General features: G+C 34.1%; 1 protein-coding gene across 1 annotated transcript; it reads left to right on the top strand.

Moving 5' to 3' along the window:
- The first annotated feature begins 574 nt into the window (after nt 1–574).
- On the top strand, nt 575–17,666 carry LOC127852655 (sushi, von Willebrand factor type A, EGF and pentraxin domain-containing protein 1-like). Its single transcript, XM_052386606.1, has 8 exons — nt 575–650; nt 953–997; nt 2,745–2,844; nt 7,550–7,723; nt 8,076–8,249; nt 15,223–15,396; nt 16,844–17,017; nt 17,608–17,666. Exons 1-8 carry the CDS (start codon nt 615–617, stop codon nt 17,664–17,666), a joined length of 936 nt encoding a protein of 311 aa, XP_052242566.1. The 5' UTR covers nt 575–614.
- Nucleotides 17,667–24,287: the final 6,621 nt, after the last annotated feature.

Here is a 24,287-nt window from a genome sequence, read left to right as displayed (position 1 = left end):
ATGCCTGGAATATTACAACAAGCAAGTACATTTCAGGGGATCAGATTTATTCAATTCGGAATTTAAGAATAACTAGCCAATGTTGCCTCTTTACCCGCATTCGGTTTTAATTTCTAAGACAGGCCGTGATAAAACATCGAGATGTATGGTTGTTAAAGATATGTTTAAAAATCTTCCCTTTAATACACATATACTGTAAATATGTCCAAACTTATCTATGATGTTTCGTGAATTTAGATTGACTCACGCAATGTGTATGACCTTAAATTCATAATGATGTCGATGGTCGTTTTGCTTAACGCTTTAAATAAATTTAAAATAGCAATATAAAAAAAGTGTACTGACATAAGAGCCGAAATAAAGATGACGTTTCTAGCAACTTAAACACAATTTTTATAGAATAATTCTTTGTTTATTTTTTTTTATATTACTCGTTTCAAACGCGATGTTCTATAAGAAAACTAAACAAACAAGTGTGTTCAAAACTTCCTGTTGATAAGGGTTATACCCAACACATTGTTATCATAGCGTATGTGATTTGTTGGGGCGTGTAATCAGTACAGTTTTTGATATGCAATCAATAAGATGTCGCAACAAACTGATTTAATACATACATGTACTTAAGTCTGCGGTTAAATGATAACCCACTTGTAATGAGCATCGCTACGGATTAACTCAACACTGCATAATATAAATAAGTTAAAATCGTGTAGACAAACGACATCTTCTATGTTAGGAAAGTGTGAATTGAACTTAAAACATCTTAATACTGGATACTTGTACTAGTTTTAAACAAGCTTAGTGGCATGTTTAGTTTTAATGAACTGATGTTTAAAATAATTTAGATGTAGTGCTCTAGCTTCTTGAATTACGACATAATAAAATCAAATGAGAAGTAGCGTTAAAACGAAAATGCACTGTGTATAAAAAAAAAATACATATTCTATTTCAGAGTAAAAAGAAAATGTACCGGAGTAAGCTTCGTTTGTTGATAACAGTAAGTAAATATTTCTCCGGCTGTTTTTTAAATAAAAAAGTACTATTCGGAAATATGTTATGCTGGAAACTTACATGGTGAATATGATAATTTTTTATTAAAATCACAATATTGTTTTGGTGATTTGAACCGCCGTTTAGATATAAAAACAAGGAGGTGTATTTGAAAAAATGTATCAATAAGGTTTAACCGCGAATTTGGTGCTTATGTAACATATGGTACGTGTTCATTCAGACGAGTGTTTTATTGGGCAATTTTGGCTTAGTGTTATTTCACCACATTATTCCCTTGCATGTACACACTGATTCTTAATACTACCACTACTACTACTTCTACAACTACTACTACTACAACTACTACTATTCATTGTACTACTACTACTACTACTACTACTACTACTATTACTACTACTACTACTACTTCCACTACTACTACTACTACTACTACTACTACTACTACTACTACTACTACTACTACTACTACTACTACTACTACTACTACTACTACTACTACTTCATATACAACTACTTCTACTACTACTACTACGACTACTACTACTTCTTATACTTCTTATACTACTACTACTACTACTACTACTACTACTACTACTACTACTACTACTACTACTACTACTACTACTTCTACTAATACTGCTACTACTACTACTACTACTACTACTACTACTACTACTACTACTACTGCTGCTGCTGCTGCTGCTTCTGCTGCTGCTGCTGCTGCTACTACTACTACTACTACTACTACTACTACTACTACTACTACTACTACTACTACTATTACTACAACTATTACTACTACTACTACACTACTACAACTACTACTACTACTACTACTACTACTACTACTTCTACTACTACTACTACTACTACTACTACTACTACTACTACTACTTCTACTACTACTACTACTACTTCTACTACTACTACTACTACTACTACTACTCCTACTACTCCTACTAATACTACTACTACTACTACTACTACTACTACTACTTCTACGACGACAACTACTACTACAACCTACTACTACTACTTCTGCTACTACTACAACTACTACTACATGTACTACTACTACTACTACTACTACTACTACTACTACTACTACTACTACTACTACTACTACTACTACTACTACTACTACTACTACTACTACTACTACTACTACTACTACTACTACTACTACTACTACTACTACTCCTACTACTCCTACTAATACTACTACTACTACTACTACTACTACTACTACTTCTACGACGACAACTACTACTACAACCTACTACTACTACTTCTGCTACTACTACAACTACTACTACTACATGTACTACTACTACTACTACTACTACTACTACTACTACTACTACTACTACTACTACGACTACTACTACTACTACTACTACTACTACTACTACTACTACTACTACTACTACTACTACTACTACTACTATTACTACTTCTAATACTACTACTACTACTTCTACTACTACTACTACTACTACTACTACTTCTGCTACTGCAACTGCTACTACTACTACTACTACTATTAAAAGTCAAAATCCTCTTTCCGCCAAACTTTTCATTTAAAACGTTTTAACAATTGCGATGGTCTGTCAAAAACAAACTTATCAACCGAAATCCGCGATCTTTACAACATAAACATTACATATTGCGTCAACCCAAGTGATGCATCCTTAACGTACATCTCGTTGTAAAAGCAAATTTTATTTTTACAGGCTTTCGTTGTCACAGTAATTCAATTGGTCACTTTAAACGCGTTAAACACGAATGATGAAACCGACGCATTATTAGGTGATCCAAATAATCCGCCAGCTGGTAAGTACCTGTTCATATTATCACAATTTATGAAATTAAATATTTCTGCAATCCAAAAGTTGTAAAAGGGTTGTTGATTTCAAAAGTTATCTATTGGGCCGATTCTTGCCCGACCAAAAGGCATTACGGTTATGGCCATCTTGGTTTGGGCCGTCTTAACCAGAGCAGAAACAATGGATAAATCGACCTATACGATTATTGAGGCTTTTTGCACGGTGCGGACGTCATTGGTTTGACGTTTGCGATATGTTTTTAAGCGAGAAACCAATTTGTTTTACGGCATATATGGACGTACACATCCATCTGATAAGTGCACCAACACGAAATCAAACATCCACACACTTTTTAACCCTCGTGATCTGTAATTAAACAACCGTAATGCACTCGCATACATGCATCTACCAAAAAACACTAATGCAAAACTTTTTGCTGGAAAACATATTTTGAATCTCAATTACATACTTGTTGTTGATGAATTAGTAAACAACCTTACTGATGTGGTATAATTTTGAACTAGATGTAGTGTTCTTTCTTTTGTACTATATGACAGTGATAAACGCATGGTAATTGACGCGTAATTAAGTGTAGTTTTCATTACTTTGTTCACAAAACCATAAAGTTTATATGATTTTTGCCTGAAGGTCATAAATAATATGATAATGGTATGCACTTGGTAGATTCGCAATACTTATTCACACTTACAATTTAGTTGCTTCAAATATTTCCCTTGTTTCTATCATCCGATTAGTTTATTAATCAAAACTGTTGTTTTTCATTGTTTGAAACAGCGAGATATCAGTTATAATTAACAAATATATTGAATTTGCGTGTGTGTTTTATCACACCATCTAAAATGTTGCCTTGCAAGCGATTTGTTAAAAACCAAAACATCGTTTAATGAAAATGTCATCGACCTGTGAAATTTTAATTTCAAAGGACATATTCTGCAATACATGTTTTATGTATCATGGTATCATGGCTGATAACATCTTAATTTACAAATCGCCAAATGAAGCTTCCATTGTTATACTTGCATGTGTAAGATGTTGCTCTCCCATATGTTTATTGTCCTTCCTTGCATTTTTCTAGTATCTATTATTTGTCTTTCTTTCATACACCTTTTATAATATATTTTCTCAAATCTTTTATGTAGTCGTATTACTTTGATGGTTTATTTATTGACAACGGTATCAATTAATTATAATTATAGAGAATTATTACCGTTCAATATCTAAGTATAGTAAATTAAAACATGCTACTTGATGAATAATCATTAAAACGCCATTTGTTACTGTAATTCAACCGAATCCCTTCTTTATTATTATAAATATAATTATCTAAAGCTATTGAAGTATACTGTATGACTGCCTCGCCGTTCACCCCATAATTAGCATTTTCCCTGATTGAAGAATGCCCAACGAATGCGTACAACTCGACCACATGCTCAATAACCAGCCCATCATTTAACTTCCGTTTGTTTAGAACATAGAACTTCGTGAATTTCAAATTTATAAATTACATTAATCTTGTAATATAATATATTATATATGTTTCTTATAGAACAACTAAGAATGTTCCAAATAATAAAGCATTTATAAGGCAGAAATTAGAATTATAATGCTTGGCACTTAATTCTGGGCTAAGGGTGAGGTTCAGAATTCCTTTCCACCGGTTTAAACCCGTATGCTTTGAACTGACCGCTCCCATTCGGTAACCATGGATATTATCATTTTTATTGTCAAAATCATGTTCATATGTATTTTATTTTATGGTACATGAAGATTAACAATGAATAATAGCTTGATCATTTCACTGAAGCTCGGTGCCAAGTTTGTTTGTTTGTTTGTGTGTTTGTTTGTTTTACAATTAAACAACGATAGATAAATGAACTCATAATTGGTATAAAGTATGACTCGTGAAACAAAATTTAGTATGATAAATCTAACAAAACACCTTACACCTTTTTATCAACGTTTTATCAACGTTTCGGCTTACGCCTTCATCAGGATAACACAAAAACTAACAAAAAGCGGATGTTACGTCATTTACCTAACGTACATTAAAATGACCGTCAATTAAATGAAGCTTAACTTTCGGATTTAAGAATACACAATTTCCTATAAAATTATATATTAAAATTATATATATATATATATATATATATATATATATATATATATATATATATATATATATATATATATATATATAGAGAGAGAGAGAGAGAGAGAGAGAGAGAGAGAGAGAGAGAGAGAGAGAGAGAGAGAGGATATTTGTTGGATTCGATGGACTATCGATTTTATTTCACGAGTGATCATATAAAATAATATGAGTGAAAATATGTATTTTTTATGATCACGAGTGAATTAAAATCAATAATCCATCGAATCTAACGAATTTTCTATTTATTTTATGCTTTTTTCACCGTCAATTTACATTGTAAAAGAGTTTAACTCGAATACTTCGCTGGATTTATGATTTCGTCGTAAAAGTGACGTCATTTCACAGTTAAATAGTGAAAAATATCGATATTTTTCGCTGTTATTTTTCACTGTTTAAAACAGTGAAATACCAGTTTCATTTAACTGATATTTCTCTATAAACCACCGGAAAGCATAATATATATATATCAATCCCTTTTTATACGATATATTGTTAAGATGTGAACGTAGTTTTTATTCGGAACAAAGACGTTTTGCACATTTAAAAAATGTAAGACTAACAACATTCTCACATCTTAGAAAAACATACCGTTTTAAATAAACACCCTCCATATCTACAGTTTTTTAATGATAAAATAAACCCTCGGATCACTTTTTAATTTTTATTCTTAACATCAAATTGTTAATTTATGCTAGTTCTCAATTACTTATATATCATTGTTTTCCGATCTTACCTCTGGCTCAATTGAAGAAAGTTTTGAATATAATCAATATATGGCAATAATGGTTATATCTGCCTTTACGTTTGCCGATTTTCGAAACTAAATGTGTTTATTAATCTGAATGCTTATGTGTTCTAAGAATCATTCCATTTTTGTACCAGACTGTCAACACCAACAGGTCCTGTTCACAATCAACACTTATGCTTTTATGTTGAAAGATGATATATGAGTGTATTTCAAACGAACACATCTTTTTAAGATATATTGAAAGTATAATTGTATCAGCAATGATACCCTTCATTTGTAAACTTTTTTTATCCTATACGTTGCATGTTTGAATTCTCTGAGACAGATTGTGGAAGGCCACCAACGCTGACGAATGGTGACCTAAAATTTAATTACACCACCTTCAACTCCACTGTACAGTATACGTGCAATCCAGGATATTATCTGACTGGAAAGAGCATCATTCGTTGCCTTGAGGCAGGAACGTGGGATTCGCTCAATGCAAATTGCACTATTAAAAGTAGGATATATTTAATTTTAAAACTACATCTTTGTTCTAAATAATTATTACGTTAAGACGATTTACACCCTGTTGGTCGGTATGACTGAAGCAGTCAAAACGATGGTGTAGCATGCATTTTCGCTCCTTAGCATCTACTCGGTCATTTCAAAACCTCGCTATAAAATGATCGGTTATCATTTCAATGAACCAAAAACGTTTACATGTGCTATGAACTATTCATTACGTTAATCAATACATTCAGAGCAGTGCTTGCTATACTTTGCCTTTGCAATTATTTTTACGTTCTATTAAAGGTCGCAATAAATATTCATTTGTTTTGAGTCTTATAATTATTCTTCTTTTTTACCAGACTGTCAAAACCCGCCAGTTCTTCAAAATGGCTTCTACGCCGCCACAACAACAACTTACAATCCCACTGCCTCTTACTCATGCAACCCTGGCTATACCATGTTTGGTGAGAGCTCCATCACATGCCTCGACACTGGAAACTGGAGCGAACTGCTTGTCAACTGCACCATAACGGGTAAGAGTATTGAAAAATACAGCACAATATCAACAATTATGCGTTTACTTTGTTTTATATGTGATATGTGTATTTCAAACAAAAACCTGTATTTTGTTTGAAAGATGTGTTGCCTGAATAATCGTTTCCAAATTGATGTCCTTCTACTTAAATCTTTCTTGATCTTATTCATTGAATGTTTGGTTAATCTGAGACAGATTGTGGAACGCCACCCATGCTGACTAATGGTGATCGAACATTCCTTAACACAACCGTTAACTCCACCACAGAGTATACCTGTAACCCAGGATATGACTTGATTGGAATATCTACAGTTTTTTTATGATAAAATAAACCCTCGGATCACTTTTTAATTTTTATTCTTAACATCAAATTGTTAATTTAATGCTAGTTCTCAATAACTTATTTATCATTGTTTTCCGATCTTACCTCTGGCTCAATTAAAGAAAGTTTTGAATATAATCAATATATGTCAATACTGGTTATATCTGCCTTTACGTTTGCCGATTTTCGAAACTAAATGTGTTTATTAATCTGAATGCTCATGTGTTCTAAGAATCATTCCATGTTTGTACCAGACTGTCAACAACAACAAGTCCTGTTCACAATCAACACTTATGCTTTTATGTTGAAAGATGATATATTAGTGTATTTCAAACGAACACATCTTTTTAAGATATATTGAAAGTATAATTGTATCAGCAATGATACCCTTCATCTGGAAGCTTTTTTTATCCTATACATTGCATGTTTGAATTCTCTGAGACAGATTGTGGAAGGCCACCAACGCTGACGAATGGTGACCTAAAATTTAATTACACCACCTTCAACTCCACTGTACAGTATACGTGCAATCCAGGATATTATCTGACTGGAAGGAGCATCATTCGTTGCCTTGAGGCAGGAACGTGGGATTCGCTCAAGGCAAATTGCACTATTAAAAGTAGGATATATTTAATTTTAAAACTACATCTATGTTCTAAATAATTATTACGTTAAGACGATTTACACCCTGTTGGTCGGTATGACTGAAGCAGTCAAAACGATGGTGTAGCATGCATTTTCGCTCCTTAGCATCTACTCGGTCATTTCAAAACCTCGCTATAAAATGATCGGTTATCATTTCAATGAACCAAAAACGTTTACATGTGCTATGAACTATTCATTAAGTTAATCAATACATTCAGAGCAGTGCTTGCTATACTTTGCTTTTGCAATTATTTTTACGTTCTATTAAAGGTCGCAATAAATATTCATTTGTTTTGAGTCTTATAATTATTCTTCTTTTTTACCAGACTGTCAAAACCCGCCAGTTCTTCAAAATGGCTTCCACGCCGCCACAACAACAACTTACAATTCCACTGCCACTTACTCATGCAACTCTAGCTATACCATGTTTGGTGAGAGCTCGATCACATGCCTCGACACTGGAAACTGGAGCGAACTGCTTGTCAACTGCACCATAAAGGGTAAGAGTATTGAAAAATACAGCACAATATCAACAATTATGCGTTTACTTTGTTTTATATGTGATATGTGTATTTCAAACAAAAACCTGTATTTTGTTTGAAAGATGTGTTGCCTGAATAATCGTTTCCAAATTGATGTCCTTCTACTTAAATCTTTCTTGATCTTATTCATTGAATGTTTGGTTAATCTGACACATATTGTGGAACGCCACCCATGCTGACTAATGGTGATCGAACATTCCTTAACACAACCGTTAACTCCACCACAGAGTATACCTGTAACCCAGGATATGACTTGATTGGAATATCTACAGTTTTTTTATGATAAAATAAACCCTCGGATCAATTTTTAATTTTTATTCTTAACATCAAATTGTTAATTTAGTGCTAGTTCTCAATAACTTATTTATCATTGTTTTCCGATCTTACCTCTGGCTCAATTAAAGAAAGTTTTGAATATAATCAATATATGGCAATAATGGTTATATCTGCCTTTTCGTTTGCCGATTTTCGAAACTAAATGCGTTTATTAATCTGAATGCTTATGTGTTCTAAGAATCATTCCATGTTTGTACCAGACTGTCAACACCAACAAGTCCTGTTCACAATCAACACTTATGCTTTTATGTTGAAAGATGATATATGAGTGTATTTCAAACGAACACATCTTTTTAAGATATATTGAAAGTATAATTGTATCAGCAATGATACCCTTCATCTGGAAGCTTTTTTTATCCTATACATTGCATGTTTGAATTCTCCGAGACAGATTGTGGAAGGCCACCGACGCTGACGAATGGTGACCGAAAATTTAATTACACCACCTTCAACTCCACTGTACAGTATACGTGCAATCCAGGATATTATCTGACTGGAAAGAGCATCATTCGTTGCCTTGAGGCAGGAACGTGGGATTCGCTCAAGGCAAATTGCACTATTAAAAGTAGGATATATTTAATTTGAAAACTACATCTATGTTCTAAATAATTATTACGTTAAGACGATTTACACCCTGTTGGTCGGTATGACTGAAGCAGTCAAAACGATGGTGTAGCATGCATTTTCGCTCCTTAGCATCTACTCGGTCATTTCAAAACCTCGCTATAAAATGATCGGTTATCATTTCAATGAACCAAAAACGTTTACATGTGCTATGAACTTTTCATTAAGTTAATCAATACATTCAGAGCAGTGCTTGCTATACTTTGCCTTTGCAATTATTTTTACGTTCTATTAAAGGTCGCAATAAATATTCATTTGTTTTGATTCTTATTATTATTCTTCTTTTTTACCAGACTGTCAAAACCCGCCAGTTCTTCAAAATGGCTTCTACGCCGCCACAACAACAACTTACAATTCCACTGCCACTTACTCATGCAACTCTGGCTATACCATGTTTGGTGAGAGCTCCATCACATGCCTTGACACTGGAAACTGGAGCGAACTGCTTGTCAACTGCACCATAAAGGGTAAGAGTATTGAAAAATACAGCACAATATCAACAAATATGCGTTTACTTTGTTTTATATGTGATATGTGTATTTCAAACAAAAACCTGTATTTTGTTTGAAAGATGTGTTGCCTGAATAATCGTTTCCAAATTGATGTCCTTCTACTTAAATCTTTCTTGATCTTATTCATTGAATGTTTGGTTAATGTGAGACAGATTGTGGAACGCCACCCATGCTGACTAATGGTGATCGAACATTCCTTAACACAACCGTTAACTCCACCACAGAGTATACCTGTAACCCAGGATATGACTTGATTGGAATATCTACAGTTTTTTTATGATAAAATAAACCCTCGGATCACTTTTTAATTTTTATTCTTAACATCAAATTGTTAATTTAATGCTAGTTCTCAATAACTTATTTATCATTGTTTTCCGATCTTACCTCTGGCTCAATTAAAGAAAGTTTTGAATATAATCAATATATCGCAATAATGGTTATATCTGCCTTTACGTTTGCCGATTTTCGAAACTAAATGTGTTTATTAATCTGAATGCTTATGTGTTCTAAGAATCATTCCATGTTTGTACCAGACTGTCAACACCAACAAGTCCTGTTCACAATCAACACTTATGCTTTTATGTTGAAAGATGATATATGAGTGTATTTCAAACGAACACACCTTTTTAAGATATATTGAAAGTATAATTGTATCAGCAATGATACCCTTCATCTGGAAGCTTTTTTTATCCTTTACATTAAAGGTCGCAATAAATATTCATTTGTTTTGAGTCTTATAATTATTCTTCTTTTTTACCAGACTGTCATAACCCGCCAGTTCTTCAAAATGGCCTCCACGCCGCCACAACAACAACTTACAATTCCACTGCCACTTACTCATGCAACTCTGGCTATACCATGTTTGGTGAGAGCTCCATCACATGCCTCGACACTGGAAACTGGAGCGAACTGCTTGTCAACTGCACCATAAAGGGTAAGAGTATTGAAAAATACAGCACAATATCAACAATTATGCGTTTACTTTGTTTTATATGTGATATGTGTATTTCAAACAAAAACCTGTATTTTGTTTGAAAGATGTGTTGCCTGAATAATCGTTTCCAAATTGATGTCCTTCTACTTAAATCTTTCTTGATCTTATTGACCAGTTGCTTTATATGGCATGGTAAATATGTGTTTCCAATTAAGTTCATTTTCTCCAAAAAGGACTTGCCATTTATTTTGGATTTTGGAGTTTTCTGTAGACTTTTTAATTTGTAGTGTGTTAAATATTTTATTTGTTTTGTTTTTTCTTCCAAGTATGTTTTCTACAAATGTTGTTTGAGTACATGGTGTATTATTTGTATTGGTTTCAGATTTAATATGTATGGGTATGCTTTTGCTTAGTGTGTAGTACTTCAAAAAATTATTTGAAGGTATTCCGTATATGTAGCATATATTATCAAAAGAGTAGAAATCCTTAATTCTGTAGTCATATAATTGGTCGACATATTTAATGCTTCGTTCAAACCAGTCTTTATAGAAAAACGTCTTATTGTTTGAAGTTATGTCAAAACCTACTCCTGATTTACTTTAAAAGGATATCAAATCATTTATGTAGAGGTTGAAAAGCACAGGGGACAACGGACAAATTAGCGAGATAAGCAATCAGTAATTAACTTGGTGTGTCTAGTTTGATGTTATTTATAAGATACCATCAGTATTATCATCTATCATCGCTCTAAAACATGTATCATTAATTAGCTTTGCACTTTTGTCTTGGAAGTGCTTTGGCGGATTTCATTGAAACTTGGTATGAGTATATATATATGAATAAGAGGATGACGCACGCCAAATGGCATCGTACACCATCCGTTAAGAACGGAGTTATGGCCCTATGTATCTTGAAAAAAATGTTTTTGTGTGTCCGGAGCTATATCTTGGAGGTGCTTTGGCGGGTTTCATTGAAACTTGGTATGACTTTTGTTAAATTGGTTTTATTAGCGTTGCCCCAGATCGTACAACAATAATCGAAATTGGTTAGAATATATGAATTATGAAATAATTTCTTCATATCAAAAGTGAGATCATTTGATATCTTTTTTAGCAGAGATATTTAACTGCTTATTTTAGAGCATGTTTTATCATTGTGTACTTTCCATTGCAGATGTTTGTCGATATAAAGTCCTAAAATATTACGGCTAGTGACATTCTCAATAGCATTATTATCTATTTTTAGATTAAGGTTGATATTCTTTATTTTTGTTTTGAGCCAATAAGCATGCATTTTGATTTATTATGGTTTATCATCATGTTATTGAGGGTGCACCATTTTTGTATGGAATGAATATCATTTTGTAAGTTAGTCTGAATTTCTGAAGGATTGGCCCCTGTAGCATATATTGTCGAGTCATCAGCATACAAATCTATGACTGATTGGTTTAGTAATAACCCAATATCATTTATATAAATTAGAAACAAGAGATGCTTTTATTGTTACCATCCACACCGGAAGGCGACAGTACGATGGTGATAACACGTCATAATGATGATGATAACGCGACAGTTTGATTATGAAAACGCATATCACGGCAATGCAATAATGATAACGCGACAGTATGATAATGAAAACCCAATATATAACGACATTATGATGGTGAAAATGAGTCAGTACGATGGTGAAAACACGAAGTTTTATTGCCTTATCGTCATCGTACTGTAGTAATTTCGCGTTTTCGTTATCAAGCTACTATCACCGTCATTGCGCGTTTGCATCGTAGTAATATCGAGTATTGCGTTTAAGACAACCCGTTCATAGGCAATATCCATATCAGGATTGCGTACATTTGCCCGTTTGCAGTAAGTAAGACAGCTTGATTTCAATTTTCAATCTTATGTTTGAGAGTTTAAGTTTAAGAAATGAAATATACAAGTTTATTTGTATGTGATGAATGCAACTAGCAACTGAAAAAACGACAATTAAACCTTTGTCATCAATTTAATTATTTAGAGACGTACAGTTTAAACTTAAATTTGTGAAATCAAGATATACGCAAAATATTTTTTTTTCAAATGTATTTCTTGTTCAACATAACCAGAGATGACACATTTTCAGTTAAAATACAATTTGAACTTGTGTCGCTCGTAATACGATGCGTAATGCTGCTTGAGTGATGAAACTGTATAAACATATATTAAACAGCATGTGCACTTTCGCGTCTGGATATTTTGGATCATGTTTACGTATGCACAGTTATGGCCAATATTTAGCAAAAAAGGACTGTAAAACTGTGTAACACGTAAATCTATAGTAGTTTTGCTAGAAGGATGATACTTAACAAACACATTTTTAGCATGTAAATGTATGCACTTTAGTATCTTGATGCATTTAACATGTAATCGTATTTAAGAACACTTTTTGCAAAACAACAACAACAAACTAATAGCAGTAAAGCCTTTTGTCGCGTATAAAACACTAACTGTGTAACTGCTAGCTCGATTATACGTGTCTTATATTAATATTTATCACCACGTGTTTCCTAATTCGATAAGTGCTCAATGCTCTGCTGCATTAATTATCGCAAGTCATCTACGTCAAACGCGATGTAAAATAGCTACGCCCAATTAAAGAAACACTATTTATATTTCTAAATCACTCATCCAGGAACATAGCTATTATATGACATATATTTATACATTGCAAAGGTATCATATTATTAAAAACATTTGAATTAATTAACAGTGGGCAAAAAAAGAAAGATACGCCATTTCTAGCGTTATTACGCCTTTTAAGCGTTTGTACGCCTTTCAGTTTGGCGTTATTACGCCTTTTTAGCGTTATTACGTGTTTATTAGCGTTATAATTCGTTTGTTTGCGTTATTACGTAATTGTTATCGTAGTTACGCCTTTATTTGCGTTAATACGACTTCGACTTTTTAATTTTCAGTGGTACTAATGGGCTTTTGTTCTTTTCTGATCTTAGTTCTTTGGACAATTTTCTGATTAGGGTGAATTTTCCAGGATGAATGCATAGAACTAGTGCCACATTGTTTAGGAAAACGTTCACCTTCAACTTTTGATGCCATGTTTGTGTTTATGTCTAGAAATAATACATGTATACATTAACTGGATACATATGTACATTTTCCTGATTAGGAAACTATGTTTCCCAATCAGGAAACCTCTAAAACTGTAAATTCCGATAGTTTCCCGCTCGGGAAATTTGTTTTCTAATTCGGGAAACCACTGATTTTACCATTTTTACGTAGATTATACAAATTTTGCAACTATATTGAAAGAAAACCAGGGCCTTAAAAAGAAATTTGCACGGTCAAAATTTAGATATGTATTTCCTGTACAGAAAGTTAGTGTTAAAAACATATTTTTTGTATATTTAAGTTTTCCCCCAGTCCATTTTCTGAACCCACCATACAATTGCTGTTTTATTTCCCGATCGGGAATAAAAATGCAAATTTTGTCCATGAGTTTCCTGATCAGGAAACCAATATGGGGATTCCCCTAGTTTCCCGAACGGGAAGTTTCTTCCACTGATAGTCCAGTTGGCTTTTTGTTATTCTATCCAAGTTTGTATTGTTATATACATTCTCCGCAAGTCAAGATTGAAGTAAAAATGAGCTTTCCCTGATATCCCCCATCACCCGATTGCTGACCATTTGCAGACGGCGTTAACAATTTGAACTTACTTTAAATGAACGTTATCGACAAACTGTGCCTCTAACCGACAAAATACTAAGCAAACATTCAAATTTCAGACACACGCATAATACAAACTATGTCAAATAATATCAACTAGAATAACGAAAGATAGACCTTGGTCATTAGCGTACTAAACGCATATATATTGCAATAACTGAAGTGCACAATTTGTATTTTACATCCGATTCAATTATGTATTCTTTTACTGAGTTATTCAGAATCAAAGAACAGCATAAGCAGGCTTAGTAATGATATAGCACATTATGTGTAAATAGTGATTGAATAGACATGAAGTTTGTATCACATCTACGCCCGTTCATTTACCATTTTATATACGGCGCAAGAGTAAAAATTCATGTTCTCAATAATAAAAAGGCGGTCATAATAAAACGTGTGACATAACCCGCCCCCCCCCCCCTCCTACATCAGGAGAGTGAATACACTCATATCAAGCGGCTGTTATACAATTTTACCTAAAATTTCTGGTGAGCGCTAAATAGGCCCATACTTTGAAAATCATGTCCCTGCATTACTAGAACATAACGCCCGATAAATATTTCATTAAATATTAATCAAATAGTCAACAGTATACAAATATCAATTTCTTTGGAAAGTTTATTATGGAAAAAAATATAATGAGTATTTTTAACAGATAAGTTTTTGTTAAGTACAAATTGTTGTTAATTATCCTTTTTGAAGACAAAGTTCGTAAAAGGATTAGAAATAATTGTTCAAAAAACTTAAAAGTCGCAAATATGTTATTTTATTAATTAATGCTTCTTTAAGCATAATTTCTTTACAGATTGCAAAACGCCACCGTCAGTTCCTGGGGGTTACTTTTCGGACATTATGAAGACGATTGTCAACACGACGGTTAACGTGACTTGTTATAAGGGGTACAAATTAAATGGAATCAACGCAATAACGTGTTTAGAAACTGGGCATTGGACAACGACACCGACATGTGATGTTGTTGGTAACTATGAAATTTTGAAAAACATATTGTCAACATTTTAATAAGTGATTGAGTTAAGATTTCTACCAAATTGTCAAGAAAATAAATTTAAAAGTTAGTTTCACAACAGCATCGGGTTCTAATCTTACTTTTAAAGATCCATAAATAATTGAGCACCACTTTCAAATTCAACCTGCATTAAGCGGCCATAACGGTTAAATATCTGACTACTTCGAAAACCAGATAATCATTGTCATTTAGATATGCAAGTAAAGTAATAATGCGAGTGGTGCTTGTGAACATCTACGGAAATTTAAGGTGGTAATAAACATTTCATTTAGGACTGAGTCAGTTTTAAAATAAATAGCTATTATAATAAAATAATCAACAGCTCGTTAAGGAACTCGAAAAAAAAACTATAAACAAAATATCAAAATAGTTTAAAGTATGAGTAGAGTATAACGATATAAATAAATATAAAATGTCTTATATTAATATATTGTGTTTCTTGTCTTATCTCCTCCAAAAACCTTTCATTAAGAGTTGTGGGCATACACATTCGGTATAAATTCTGTCAAAAATCTTAAATTTATTAAGTGCGCATAGTCCGATATGGCTTTTTGTAATTCTATCAAAGTTTTTATTGTTATGTACATTCTCCGCAAGTCAAGATTGATTCAAAAATGAGCTTTCTCTGATATCCGCATCACATGATTGCTGACCATTTGCGGACGGCGTAAACAATACGAACTTAGTTTAAATTAACGTTATTGATCAACTGTGCCGCTAACCGGCATAATCCTAAGCAAACATTCAAGTTTTAGACACACGCATAACATAAACTATGTCAAATTATATCCACTGGAATAACGAAAAAAGTATAAAGTAATCAGCGTACTTAACGCCTATTTTGAAATAACTGAAGTGCACAATTTGTATTATACATCCGATTTAATTTTGTCCTCTATTACAGGGTTATTCAGAATAAAACCAAAACAGCATAAGCAGGCTTAGTAATGATATTACACATTATGTGTAAATAAATATTGAATAGTCATGAAGTTTGTATCACATCTAAGTCCTGTTGTTTTTCCATTTTATAAACGGCTAAAGAGTAAAAATTAATGTTCTCAATAATCAGAAGGCGGTCACACTAAAACGTGTGTCATAACCCGCCATCCCCCCACCCCTACATCAGGAGAGCGAATACACTTTTATCTAGCGGCTTTTCTAGAATTTTACCTAAAATTTCTGGTGAGCGCTAAATATGCCCATACTTTGAAATTCGGAAAGTTTATTATAGAAAAATATAATGATATTTTAAACAAATAAGTTTTTGTTATTAAGTGACGTTAATTATCCTATTTGAAGACAAAGTTCGTTAAAGGATCAGAAATAATTGTTCGAAAAACTTTATAGTCGCAAATATGTTATTTGATTAATAAATGCTTCTTTAAACACTTTACAGATTGCAAAACGCGACCGTCAGTTCCTGGGGGTTACTTTCCTGACAATATGGGGACGACTGCAAACACGACGGTTAATGTGACATGTTATAAGGGTTACAAATTTAATGGAACTGCAGCAATAACGTGTTCAGCAACTGGGAATTGGACAACGACACAGACATGTGATGTTGTTGGTAACTATGAAATTTTGACAAATATCTTTTCAACATTTCTATAAGTTGTTTGGTTAAAATGTTTACATAATTGTGAAGAAAATAAATTACAAATAAATGTTGTTTAATTCCATCTGGTTCGATTACACTTTCTAAAGAACCAAAATAATTGAGCCCTACTTTGAAATTTAAACTTCATTAGCGGCAACAGTCTTTAAAGATAGGACACCTACGAAAGCCAGAAAGGCATAGTTATTTTAATATGCGAGTTACGTTATGATTCAAGGTATGAGTCGGAACATGAACGGCAATTTAAAGAGGAAATAAAAAAATGTCTAAGGACAGAATTAGTTTTAAATCAAAAAGCTATAATAAAATACCACACACCTCGTTAAGGAGCTCGAACAAAACTATAAACAATATATCAAAATATTTCAAATAGAGAGTATAGTTTAACGATAAATATTGATATGTGTTTTCTTATATTGATGGTAATTTTGAACAGTTTCTCCAAATTATACAAGAAGGAACAATTGTATATAACTTATTGTGTTTCTTCTCACAACTGTGAGAAATAAGCCTTCAATTAAGACTTTAAGATATCCACGTAGGTTATGAATTCGGTGGCAACAAAAATCAGTTGCTGACCATTTCAAAGTTACGTAACTGACAAATTGTAGTCTGAAAAATAACATTTAGAATTCAGACAAAAACATTAAAAAAAAACTTGTCAAATGCGATCGATTGCATAACGGAGTAAAATACCATAGCAATGAGCATCCTAAGTGTCCATTTTGCAATAACTCAAATGCAAACTTTCGAATATATATATCCAAGTAAATAAAGATCAATATTACATAGTTATTCATACTCAATACACTATATAAGCCGGCTTATTTATGATATCTCACATGCTTTTTTATATTAGGATTGAACGAATATGAAACTCAATCACATCCGCACATACTTTTGTTGGCTAATTTATGGACAGCAAATGAACATATGCAGATAAAACATTAATGCCGCAACCTGACGCGCAAATCAAATACTACACATATAATTTTAGTGTTCTAGTGTCTTTAGAAACGGAATCTATTTCAATGTATAGGCAATACGGGTTTAAAATTAAAGCTATTACTACACACAGAAATAAAGTATATCTATTAAAGATATTACATTATAAAGTTAGCGCTGCAACTACATAACATTTTAAACAAAGTAGGAGAAAGAAAGATCGTAATCCATCTAACAAGACATGACTCAGATGCTTAAAGTCTCTGCAGACTGAAAAATGACAACATAGAAGAAGTTGATGGCGTAATAATTTGACAAGCTCCCCCAAACAAAAATCTTACTGTCTTCCAATTAGACAATGTATACCTTGTGTTGGGAAAAATGACTATGTATAAGGTTCTTATTACTGGATATTTTGGCAGTTTAACCAAAACAAATGCTGATAATTAGGAAAAACATAACTTCTTTACGAATCATTGCAATGATTTGTTGGTTTTATATCAGTGCACTGCCACCCAATATAATGTGAGACTGACTTCATACATGGTCATATCGGCAAGCTATATTGTCTTGTTAATTTACATTACGTGATTTGACATAATATATTGATATATTGAAGATGCATATATTTATGCATCGAAGAACAGATCATAACATATATACTTTTTGTTCAATTAACTTTCAAAATTTCTGACTTTTTGACATTATTCGTGGTCCCAAACTAAAAAGCGTATTATGCCTTGCAATAATCATAGATTTGTTTTTTTATTTTTTGCAGAACTTATTACTGCATTCAATTTTTGGTCAGTTACCTTTCATCATGTGCATAGTATCCGACATATGGAATCTATATAACTTTAGCTGACAATATACTCACAACCAATCTCGTTAGATACAAATGTGTTTCTGTAATACGTCGATGTGTTATTAATGCAGGACTAGGTCTGAAGTCCCGTTTGCAAAATTGGGTTGGGAGATTTTCTCACTTGATGTGAGCTAATTAGTCCTTATACATGATAAATCACCGAGATGCTTGTCCGTCACACTGCCGGGAGCCACAAAATACCAAAATCAAATATGGCCGCCGACGGCAATGATGAAAAAGAAAAAATATTGCCTTTTGGAGTAAAATCAAATGTTTTACCTCTAAATTATGTATTTTTTGTAAGTACTCAGTTATGAGAGGTCTTGTTAAATATGGAGGTTAATTGATCCGGAAAGGTGAAGTACGAGGTCATATGATAAATCAACGACCTTGAGTTAACCTTGGACAGTAAAAGCCAGTGTATAAAATTTAATGTGAAAAATTTTCACTTAATTAATTCAATTACAATATTGTTGTGCACGTTTTGCGTAATATTGGCAAATTTCGATAATTTACGCATGTTAGACTCACAGACAAGTGACTAGTAAATTGAAAATTTTCACATTAAATTGAAAAATACTACAGTGAGCGGAACTCAAACCCAAATGTAGATGGTATGAAAATGTGATAATCGACCAAACCCCTTACCAAGCAAACCCGTGATATTTGTTCAACGTTTGCTCAAAGTCAAACCGACGTAACATCTATTTGATGTCGGGAAGACTTTGAACCAATGTCATTTGCTGTTTGGGTAATCACTGAATCATCCCCAGTCCTAGGGACAGGCTAACGGGCTTACATCTTATTCCATATGGCATTATAGCAAAAATGCACACAACTCATCAACATGAAATCATTCTCATTTTAATAGGTTTAAAAATACTTTGTAAAAACCTAACATATACCAAAAATACTTCACATAGATTACATACAGTTCCAAAGTTAGTAATTTCAAGTCAGGTTTCCACAAGCTGAATGTTCCACTTTACCATGACAAAATGTGATGAAAAAGCACCCTAACAGCACGGCACTGGCGTCGAGAATCGCACTTGTACACTTGCACAATATCAGCAAGCTCCGTGGTAAAGGCTTCATGCACATTGTGGGCAACAGCATACCAAGGTGCTCCTCCCATCCACCATGTGTAGCTGGTGCCAGCCGTATCTCGGGGCTATCAATATCTATAAGCATTTTCACATGCTCTATGTATTAGAAAGGCTTCTTTACGAATATGTCCTTTGATTACACTGCTTGTAGGAGGTAGGCAATCAACTAGCACTGGTATAGTTCTCTAGTCGGAGATGGTCACATGTTTCCGCAGTTGTCGTCGATCTGGCCCCTGAACAGACGCGTACGAGATACTTTTCTGCTAATGCTTCATCCTGCTCTGACAAGGTATCTTTCTGTCCAAAATTCATGAAAAACTGTACCGGGTCAGAGGTCATAGCTGCATGCTTGGTTCCCACTTTACTCATGCAGTCGTCTCCTGTAAATATGTGAGCCTTTATCATTGTCTTTGCCAGCGGTGTCCCAAGCCGAGAAATTGCCTGATGTAACGGAAGCATTAGACGCTTCTCACCAGTACCATACTGCTGCCATATTTCTTTCATATAGAGTGTCTGAAAATATGGAGTGAAGTGAAGCAATAATGCAAAGCTGTCGTCGCGTTTGACATCACAACAACTCTTTGACACTGTTTGATACGAGCAGCCCATTCAACATGAGCCACTACTCTGGCATCGGCCTCCTCAATCCAGTTTAACAGTTCAGGAATGACTTCATTACCAAACTTAATTGTTGGAAGAGCTTCATTGTCAGAGACAACTGAACTTGCAATGATAGGGTTGGTACAGACGTCATTGCACACTATATCCCTTACCAATAGTTGAAGATTACGCTTATTTTCCTCGTATGCCCAGAATTTATTAAGTTGTTGTGTGATTGGTGTGTCTCTGCTCATGTCAATAATTGCAATACCTGTTTCTTCGTCTCCGCGCCTCAACCGTTCACCTTCCTTTAAAGACATTTCAACGTATGAGTCTAGTACAAGATGAATGCACTCTGGCCCCTCACATATGCTTGACGCTGAGTTGATGACAGCATTGATTGCACCGCCCAGAGAGGAAAATTGTGCAAGTGGCATCTGTCGCATCTTAGACATGAAGTCCACGATGACATGAGTGGGAAGAAGAGATTTTCGACTCCATTTACTGATGCCCAGTCTAGATTCAATCTCCTCAATAAGTTTTAACTTATTAACATTGGCTGGGAGGTCACGATCAAATAATGGAGATGAAGAAATCAAATCATGAGGTAATATCTGATTGAAAGACAATTTGCAATGTCCATGCTCCTCTGTACATCTGCCAAATCTTTGGATGACGGGGCTTTCCGTTCCTTAAGAATAGCTTTTGATGTCAATAATGACTGTTTCAGATGGTCAGTGAACTTTGGAAGCTTTCTCTTTAAAATGGTGGAACATATTTTTTGGATTTCTCAACTAATCTCTCCTGCCTGTATGCGCGGTAAACACGTTCACCATTTTCAATACATTTGAGAAGCCGTACAACAACCTCTTTTTCAACAGCCAGTTTTGTCAGTAAATTGTGTAGTGGAACGGGAACACTGACCGTCACTGTGTATGGGTTTTGACGTTCGAGCACATAGTCCAACAACATTTCTACATTGTGGATGAACGAGTGATGTCAAGTGGCTCTCAGCGAATGCTGAAGATGACATTCTGTGTGATCCATCGGCTTGTTGGTGGTTAGAAGATTGAGGCGGCTGGTGATGGACCCTATCTCATGGAACAAAAGCTCAAATTCTGCTACTGCACCAGCATTGCGTGTCTCTCCTACAACATAGTGACCTCCTGGACCTTTTGATACTCTTTGAATAGTCTGCTCAACCTTCATATCACCTGCAACACTGCAAAACAAGCCTGGGCGGTCCCGAACAACCCATTGACCAATTGAAAAGCGCCGATAAAGCACAGGATGTGTGAACTTCATCACCTTTATTTGTTCAAGGTACCATAAACCGTTAGTTAATGCAGTTGTATTCAGCAAATATTTGCATGAAATCTTCCATGGTAGCTACATGCAGATTCCAGTTTCCTTTTCTGTCAGAGACTACCGCATTTTTGACGATGGACACTAACTGCAACCAAACTCCAAAGAATTGGCAAAGCTCAGACTAAGCCTCACATTCTTTCTGAAACTCAAGAAAGTCTTGATGCAATTGTTCCATCTGCCGGTTAATAACCTCAAACTGCTCTGGACAGCTGTCATTGGCAACATGCATGTTTTGCAGTTCCTGCATCTTCTCCAGGACTGGGTATGTCGCCTTGTCCTTATGTGTCCAAAAAGCTTGCCACTTCAGTTTATGATTTAAGTCCTCCACCATCACCTTCATCACACCATATTGCCAGCGATTCCTGATTTAACTGTCTTCGCACACTCTGAAAATAAGTGAGGCAATGTCTTACTGTAACACGCTCAGTGATGGGTCTTGGTATAACAGGTAGGAAGCCAACACGCACCATCGGCACCACAGCAGAAGAAACAAGCATATGAACGGCGGCCCAGATATGAGGATTTTCTATTTCTGATCCATTGCGCAGAACAATTGTGGTGAATTCACGCTTTGTGGCACATTCCGAGCAGTTTGTGTATCGAGCAACGTAGCCTGCTTAGTTTCAGGATGCAGCAACATATCTTGTGATAAGGCTGGTCTTACTATTGGCTTGATATGGGGAGGTACCTCTTGACATGGTAGCTTTGCCTTCAGAATTGGATGCGCACGGCTTATTCTTGTATTGGACACTGGGGGTTTGGAAAGAGGAATATTCGCATTTAATGTAAATGTAAACATTAAACACTAGAATCAAAGCAACAAAGCCAATTAATCGAACATGGGAACAAACTAACTAAACCAAAGTTTATCAAAATAGCAGCCAGCATGATGTGGTAAACAGACTCGCATTTCGCAATACCGTGACTTGCCCGCTTTTGAAAATAAAATTACCGGATCAATGTTTGCAATTAAAATGCACTAATAAGCATACAATTAAATGATTATCTATAAAGAAGAATGGTTCTATTGCATTTTTTTATAGATTTTAATACAAATACCATATGCAAAGAAACCTTTGACAATTTAAAACTGCATAAATAAGCGTTACATTTTAGGAAAATTGAAGCTGTCAATTCAGCAAATCAACGAATTAAAGAATCAAAGGACTGAGCGGTATTAATTACAAAATGACCGTGTACATGCTGTTTCAAGGTCATTCTGACTTTGAAAAGATACATCGATAACATAAATTTATCCTACACACTATATTTTGTCAATATATATATTTATTATAAATGTATATTGTTGTTACGGTAAATAAAAGTAAAAATATTTATTATGTCAATGGCGGCCATCTTTGAATCGATAACAGCAAAAACGTGGCATGATGCCAGACAAGCACCTCGTTTTTTTTTGCATATCTACAAACCCATAAACTCAATTCCACTGAGAAACGCCCCCAACTATATTTTGCAAACGGGTCCACATACCAAGTACAGGACTAAATAGTGTAAGCCAATTATTTTAAAGCAATATAAATTCTTCGAAATATCAAAATAATTATTTCTTACAACCAAAATGCATTAATGAAGGATATGCATTCACAAAATTTTTAACACGTATTTAAATATTATGACAGCATAACGATTCAGAACCATACCAATGTAGGTTGATCAAATGTTTAGACATCAGAAGACATATTTTCATAAAATGTTCTGCTTGAAAATGTTTTGGTAACGGTATAAAGGTATATAAAGTAAAATATAAAATATTCCGCTTAAAAGTATTGTAAAACTTGAACTAAAATGACAAATTTTCGCATGTTGTGGTATATTTGCTACGATGATAAGGCAAACACAATTTTCACAATTTGACACATTTTAATTTATAAAGGATGTGAATTAAAATGAAAACTTTCAGATTGCGGAGAGCCACCCATAATAAATGGAGGTTACTTTCCTAAAAATATGACGACAACTGCCAACGCGACAGTGAATATCATCTGTTCCCCTGGGTATATTTTAAACGGAACCGAAACAATACAGTGTTTAGAATATGGGAACTGGACAACTGCACCGGCGTGTGATGTTGTTTGTAAATATGGTTATCCATTTCGATAAAAATAAATTATTTCATTCTTAAACTTAATAAACACTCATAAAACGCTGAGTGCAGACTGTGATGAACTGGCACCTACCGATGGAATGTCGTTAATAGCACACAGTGTTTCAGATTGCATGAAAAGAAAAAAAAACGTGTCATTATTATTGCGTCATGGTAGCTAAATGATAGTTTTGTTGATGTGTTTTCATACAATATTTGACAGTTTTTAAACAC

Source organism: Dreissena polymorpha, chromosome 12 (assembly GCF_020536995.1).
Source record: "Dreissena polymorpha isolate Duluth1 chromosome 12, UMN_Dpol_1.0, whole genome shotgun sequence".
Lineage (NCBI taxonomy): Eukaryota > Metazoa > Mollusca > Bivalvia > Myida > Dreissenidae > Dreissena > Dreissena polymorpha.
Note: the sequence above shows the minus strand (reverse complement) of the source record. Positions and strands in the feature narration are given on the sequence as shown.